General features: G+C 33.9%; 3 protein-coding genes and 1 long non-coding RNA gene across 4 annotated transcripts in view; 2 read left to right on the top strand and 2 right to left on the bottom strand.

The window, feature by feature from the left end:
- The window catches only part of LOC100632404 (inositol 1,4,5-trisphosphate receptor-like), a 39,852-nt gene extending 39,799 nt beyond the window's left edge, over nucleotides 1-53 (top strand). The window contains exon 58 of the mRNA XM_019994392.1: nucleotides 40-53. Coding sequence (XP_019849951.1) covers nucleotides 40-53 — 14 coding nt within the window. The remainder of the gene's footprint in view (nucleotides 1-39) is intronic.
- An 8-nt stretch (nucleotides 54-61) lies between these two features.
- LOC109580841 (uncharacterized) lies at nucleotides 62-2,858 on the top strand. Its single transcript, XR_002184395.1, has 8 exons — nucleotides 62-219; nucleotides 264-335; nucleotides 438-585; nucleotides 1,428-1,586; nucleotides 1,639-1,715; nucleotides 1,766-1,859; nucleotides 2,338-2,564; nucleotides 2,626-2,858. It is a non-coding gene; the product is annotated as an uncharacterized LOC109580841 (long non-coding RNA).
- Nucleotides 2,859-3,440: 582 nt separating this feature from the next.
- On the bottom strand, nucleotides 3,441-4,059 carry LOC105312088 (E3 ubiquitin-protein ligase TRIM71-like). The gene is made up of 2 exons (XM_011404455.1): nucleotides 4,056-4,059; nucleotides 3,441-3,907 (listed from the first exon to the last, which is right to left on the bottom strand). The coding sequence occupies exons 1-2, from the start codon at nucleotides 4,057-4,059 to the stop codon at nucleotides 3,441-3,443; spliced, it is 471 nt and encodes a 156-aa protein (XP_011402757.1).
- A 274-nt stretch (nucleotides 4,060-4,333) lies between these two features.
- On the bottom strand, nucleotides 4,334-5,858 carry LOC105312087 (E3 ubiquitin-protein ligase rnf168-like). Its single transcript, XM_011404454.1, has 3 exons — nucleotides 5,622-5,858; nucleotides 4,893-5,254; nucleotides 4,334-4,571 (listed from the first exon to the last, which is right to left on the bottom strand). Exons 1-3 carry the CDS (start codon nucleotides 5,856-5,858, stop codon nucleotides 4,334-4,336), a joined length of 837 nt encoding a protein of 278 aa, XP_011402756.1.
- Nucleotides 5,859-7,178: the final 1,320 nt, after the last annotated feature.

Below are 7,178 nucleotides of genomic sequence, written 5' to 3'. Positions count from 1 at the left end.
CGCGGTTTCATGCTAACCGTGAAAATAGCAAAAGTTGAGCTCCTCCAAAATAAAGTGCTATACGGTATATGAATTACTATAAATTATATTAACTGTGCAGTCTAATAATATTTTTATTTTACATTAGGTAATTTATGCAAGTGTACTGGTTACAGGCCAATCTTGGATGGGTTTAGGTCATTCTGTAAAGATTGTAGTTGCTCAGAAAAACAAGAAGAAGTAATGTTATTGTTTGTATTGTATACTATAATGCATTAATGCAGCTTAAGAATTATGGCAATAAAAGATTCATTATTGAACCATCACAAGAAGTTATATTTCCTCCAGAATTAAAAGTAATAAATTTGTTGAAAGTTAAATTAACTTCATTCATTATTATTATTATTATTATTATTATTATTATTGTTGTTATTACTAATACTGTTATTCACTCATAGTTACAACATTCAGCAATGACCTCACTGCTTATACAAGGATCAAGAACAAAGTGGTATCGTCCTATAACATTGAATGAGCTCCTTACAATAAGAGAGCAGTTTCCTGCCAATTCAGATAACATGATTGTTGCTGGAAATGTTGGAATTGGTGAGTAAACTTTTTTTATGTAATCACTGATAAATTTTTTTTAAGTGTAGACCTGAAGTCAATTACAAAACGTTAATTGCAATTACACATTTAACTACACTCCTTTGGTAAAAAAAAGACTCGATTAGAATTGCATTTATATGTATGTCATTTTGACTTAATTTTTATTACAAATACTATGTTTTGCATGAAACAGAAATTGTCACCAGGGTTTGCTTAGTGAACTCAATAGCACATTTCATGAGCTGAAAAGCACTGCTATAATGCGCCTTTAGAATAATTTTAAAAATTCATAAAAATTTAATTTTGGCTGTAATCAGCTCAAACTATGTACTCAACATCACAACATGTGAGTGTATCAAAAAATAATTAAAATAGAGAATTCTTTAATTTTTAAAAAGTTTGGTCAAAATGCCTGTACTTTAGTGCAGGGAATTTGGCCTGATTTTTTTATTTTTTGAGTAACTTTAAAAATCAGTTAAAAATTAAATTTTGATTGGAATCCACTTCACTGCATAAATATGCGTATATGCATTTTTAAAAATTATATACAAGTAAATTTTATCCTACTTTGATAAAATATCATGGCTCAGGGTTTCTATACTGAGCAAATTAAACAGCACCTCATGAGCTGGCAAGAAGCTGAGCACTATACTGAAAAACCCTGATTGAGTACATTATGGCAACTCAATTTCGAGAAAAATTCTAATCAGGCTTAAGCCTCAACTACAATTTCAATTATGTAATTGTAATAGTAGTTGTAATTTTTAATATTGTAAGTGACCTCAGGTCTGGTTCAATAGTTTAACAATTACAATGCTTATTTGTTTTTATGTGTGTAGATTGTGACAAACTAGCCAAACCTTCTATTTTAATAGCAGTTAGTTGTGTGAATGAGTTGCAAGTATTAGAAATTAATGAGAAAGGTCTACTAGTTGGAGCAGCTGTCACTATAGGACGTCTTGAAGAGAAACTAATGAAAATCATGGAGTCTTTACCTGGTAATAATAATTATTGTGAAGAACTAAATGATTTACATGTCTTGTAATTTAGAGTGAAAGACCAAATAATTTAAAGCACTTTTAGATATGCTGCATTGGTTTGCAAGCCCTGAAATCAAAAACATTGCTGTAAGTGAACATGATTATCACATAGAGTATTATTATATCCACTCTCATAGACAATAGGGGGAAATATTGTGAATGGTACTCCTGATTCTGATCTTATACCAGTATTAATTGTCACTGGTACTATTCTTAATTTTGCTTCAAAAGGTACGACATTTCATTGTATGCTTATATCTCTCAGTCATAATTTTTACCAAAAATTGAATAGTGTATGTACATGTACATGTATTTCTTTATTAGCATCATTTCAAGGTTTTGAGTTTATTTTTTCATATTTTTTGCATTTTAATTTTGGTACCTGTAGCACTGTAGGCTGTAGCATTGTAGAAAACTAGACACTAATTATATGCTAGATGGGTGTAATTTATATCCAATTACAGCTATAAATACTAATTAAAATCTTAATCAAACAAATAACTGTAGTGGCATTAAAAATATGTACTAATTTTGTTGATAATACATAGCTGCATTTAGAGAGATAGTTATGACAGCATTATTTCCCACTATGATTTCAGATACAGCATAAATGTTAAAATAACTATCATTCAAACATTGGCAAAAGCCCTGTAATAATACCTTTTACTTATAGTAGCACCATTTTTCATTATTTTTCATATACTTGTAGGTTTTGCAAACTGATATATTAATAGATGTTGGGGACAGCTTGAATCCAGCTATTGATATTGGGCAAATTGAAGATGCATTTATTCAGGGATTGGTTTGTTTGATGGAAATCTTTATACTGACAGTCCTACTACATATAAAATACCAGGCTGTAGTGATATACCTATTCAGATGAATGTTACACTTTTGGATAATTGTCCTAATAAGAAGGCAATATTCTCATCTAAAGTCAGTTGTAATACATGCAATATGATAGAGACAAACTTAATTATTATTGGTAATTATCTAGGCTATTGGTGAACCTCCATTGTTCCTGGCATCTTCAGTGTTTTTTGCTATCAGAGATACTGTCAAGAGTGCTAGAGAAGAAAAAGGAGTTGCTGGATACTTTGAATTTTTAGTCCAGCCTCAACTGAGAGAATAAGATTGGCTTGTGAAGACCAGCTCAATAGTTTGAGCAGACATTTTGTGTCAATTTATAATTATTTTAAGTTATTTTTCATGGTTAATGAGCTATTAAAAGTATGTCATTTGCATAAGGCTCTGCTCCAAAATGGAAAATATAGTAATGTCCTATTTGTTACAAACATAATTATACCATGCAAAGTACCTCCAAACAAGGCCTACTGAATGATGACTTGGGGATCATCACTTTCTGGATATTATTACATAACCGCCAACTTCCAAGATTCACAAACAAGGACACTTTGAGATAAGGATCCCTCTAGAACATGATAGATTAAGTGTAAAATATTAGCTCTACTATCATGATGATAATCCAGACTTCCATTTTTGCAGTTTATCTGGCAAATTTTGAAAAAAATCTGTTATAAACCAATAACAATTGCATTGTATTAAGGAAGCTAGGGATCATGGGATGGTAGGAAACAAAGTTAGTAAAATGGACATCAAAAACAAGGAAACTAGGCCTAGGGATGATAGGACATTAAAGAGAACGTGTGTATACAAAAGAAAAGGAAGACAAAATTTAAATTATTTTTATTAGTCTATGTGTGTATAGTATTTTTGAACAGCTATTTTAATATTTATTTATATGACAGGTGTCATAATCAGCGAAAAAAATGCATCCATCCTTATCCAGTGCTATGCTCCAAGGAGACCTGAAATCGAGTTGACTTGTTTCATATCAGGACTCAATATGTGGAGGTAAGATTTATTGTAACTATTGTAAACTGCTACAAAGATATATCCTTCATCATTAATAGCAATACCTGTAGGATAATTAAAGTTAACAGCTCGATTATTGTAGGTATAGAGGTGAGTTCTACTATCAGGAGAGAAGACTTGAACATGAAGTTGATTCCAAATGGTAACGTGTATCTTTCCTTCGTTATCAACTGCTACATCAGTTGCATTACCATCGCATTGCATGACTTGTACAAATGTACCATCTTCTTTAAACACTTGTACTCTTTTGTTGCAGTAATCAGCTATTAATATATTACCTTTACTATCAGTAGACATACCACGAGGATTAGAAAATTGCCCAATTCCATTGCCATGACTACCAAACTGACCAATATACTGACCAGTAGTAGCTGAGAAATATACTGCACACAATGAAGATTGTTATCAGACACATAGAGCCTGTCTCCTACCAGCAATAAACCCCAAGGATTTTGAAATTGTCTATTACCATTACATTAAGATCCAATCCTTCTTACTGCAATACCATCCTCACTAAATACTTGAACAAACCCATCTCTACTACCAGCAAATACTTCACCGTTAGTATGAACAGTGACACCAGTAGTACCGCTTCCCAACTTAAAGGATCTCTGGTTAGTTAGTATGGTATACCGTATAGCGGGATTTATTGACGAAGGTTTTATTTTGACAAGTTGATGATTTAAAATAAAACGTCAAATTTAATAACCATCAAAAATTTTGTACTTTGTGCCACGTGTATGCGAAGGTCACTATTCATCAAATTAAAACTCGCCAACCGGAGAAATTTACTGTTTTCGTCAAATTTTTTACTCGTCAATAAATCCCGCTATACGATAGTCTCTTGATGCTTTTACTGACAGTTGATAAGGACTGCCTTTAATATGTTGCCCTTTTATAGTCACTGATAGCTCATATTGACCAATACTTTGAGTAGTTTCGCGAGCCAGACCATTCCCCAGCCTACAGTCTTGAGGTGTGCATGATACAATGGCTGTGTTGTTATCATTAACTATAACAACTCTACCCTCCTCTTTACTCCCATCACTTTTGATTCAAAAGTGATGGGAGTAAAGAGGAGGGTAGAGTTGTTATAGTTAATGATACCAAATTTGATAAAGGAAGTCTTCAAAAAGCGTGCTACTTTATCAATGTCTGGTGGTAGAGCCACTTTAAATTTCCTTTCTTTCTTTACTGTTGCCAATGGAACTGCTAACCCACTATCAATGGAAAACGTTGATGGATCTACAAGTACCTTGAAGACACCACCAAATTGATTTATCTGACTGCTAATCACATTAGTGCCTAAAGGCGCTAAAATAAGTTCATTTTCTTCTACACTGTATTTCCAGAGGTAGTTTCTTATACTCTTCAATGCAATTCTCTAGTTGATTAGTGATTAGCTTTTTAACACTGAGAATTTCACCTGGATCAGTACGCTCACTCACTGATGATACTAGATGACAACCACAAGAAACCTGTTTTACCAGTTTACGAAACCCGTCCAACTGCTTCATGACGGAACTTCTCTTAGCGTTAGCAATCTCTTCAGTCTCCATTAGTAGATCATTGCATCTCTTACCTAAAAGAGCTTTAAGCTCTTCAAATGTTTCCTGGATTTCCTTGGTTACTTCTTCTTTACGTGTTGCTATCTGCTCTAGCATTTTTTCTCCATTAGCAATAGCTTCAGTGATTGGAGGAATGACTTCATCACAACTAGCCACACTTTGCTTTTAATACATTGCATGATGCTTCACATTCTTCTTTATATCCTTTATACTCATGGCCTTGATGGTCAAGCAAAATGCAATCACGACAGACAACTTTCTCACAATTTTTGCAATAAAATTTAAGCTTTTCATTAGAATGCTGAGCACAATTAACTGCTTGATGCGTAATTTTGGGGAGGTCATTGCTTTGAAAATCCTTTGTCGCACTTGTATCCATTAACTCATGATGAACTGTTCCTTGCTTGTGCTTGTGGCTTCTCTTGCAAAGGTCACAAAAAATAAAGAGCAAGCAGGACAAAAAAGACTACAGCTGCATCACTGGAATCATCAACGCATGTATACTCGTCACACAAGATGCTTTTTTTACTAATAAGTTTATCTTTAATGAAAGCTTCTTTTGATTTATGCTCGAACCAGGTAAATTAACGCTAGTGTCGCACGTTGGACACTTTAATGAGGTATCAGCACTACTTTCCTTCTCTTTAGCTTTTATTAGACACTTCTTACAGAATGAGTGAAGACAGGGAAGCATGAGGGGGTCAGTGTAATACTCTGAACAAACCTCACAAGTCATAGTGATAGCTGGACTTGTATTTTCTGCCATTGTTGCCTATAAAAATTGAATAATCTAAATGACAGATTATGTATAATATCTAGATTGTTGCTTTTCCCCGGCTTTTCTTCAAGACAATGCAGAGACCTTTAACTCCCATGCAATTAAGTTGAACAAATTCTACCATAATCACGTGTCAAATTGGTTGACCATAAATTATAATGTTTAGACTAACTTTAGTTAGTGGGGCGAGCAGCGAGCTCAATCAGCTCATCAGGCTCGCCCCAATTATTTTATTTTTATGCATAGATTTTGCAATTTGAGCTGACACTGAGAACATGAAGGCTACTAGCGCTCGTACCTTTCTGCTTGTATTCGTTGTCTCTTCACTAGTGGCTTATGTACAGGCTCTCACTGAGATATACATCTCGTATAATGGATCTGATAAAGCTCCGTGTGGCTCTTCTGTCTCCCCCTGCTCGTCTCTTTCAAATATATCTCACATGAAGAATGACACGGTTATCATCATTGAGGGAAGTATTGTGTTGGATCATCTCATTGAAATTAATCTGATACGCAACTTGACTTTTACCTCTTTATCTACTAGTAAAGAAATGGCTGCCATTAATTGTGTGTGCCGCCCTCAAGATGATAGCTGTGGTTTGATTAAGGATTGTCAAGATGTCACCTTCAACAATGTAAGTGTAATTGGGTGTTCTATGTTACACAAATTAAATGCACAGGGTACATATCTCTACCGATCTGGCATTATGATCAATTCAACTACTAATATACTACTGAACACTAAAAATACTCTATAGTATTGGTACTGGTTTGTTATTGATCAATTCAGCTGGGACTATTGATATAACAAATTGTACTTTTGCAAACAATTCTATACCACATGCGTTACAGAATGATTCAAATGGTATAATAGTTCATGGTGGATCTGGTCTAATGATACTGATATCAGCTTGTGATGTCACAGCTAAGAACTGCTCTCATGCATCAACATCAGCTAGTTACACCATACAGGGTACAAAGTTTAATAACAACACCAATAACCTTACAAGTATGAATAGTAGGGATTGGCTATTTAGTTATGGAGGTGGACTTGGCATTCTGTTAGTATGGAATGTGCAAGGAAATACTTTCCATATAGAACTCTCCAATTTTACTAGCAATAAAGCCAATGTTGGTGGAGGAATGATACTTCATTGTGAAAAACATTGTTATAATAACACTGCAATAATTAAAAATAGTTTCTTCTGCTATAATTCCCTCACTATTCCTTCTTTTGGTGGTGCTGGGTTAGCTACAGGTATTGCTTTTCATTCTGAAAGCATGCCACTTAACAACAATGTGACAATT

This window comes from Amphimedon queenslandica, unplaced genomic scaffold (assembly GCF_000090795.2).
Source record: "Amphimedon queenslandica unplaced genomic scaffold, v1.1 AMPQUscaffold_13474, whole genome shotgun sequence".
Lineage (NCBI taxonomy): Eukaryota > Metazoa > Porifera > Demospongiae > Haplosclerida > Niphatidae > Amphimedon > Amphimedon queenslandica.
Note: the sequence above shows the minus strand (reverse complement) of the source record. Positions and strands in the feature narration are given on the sequence as shown.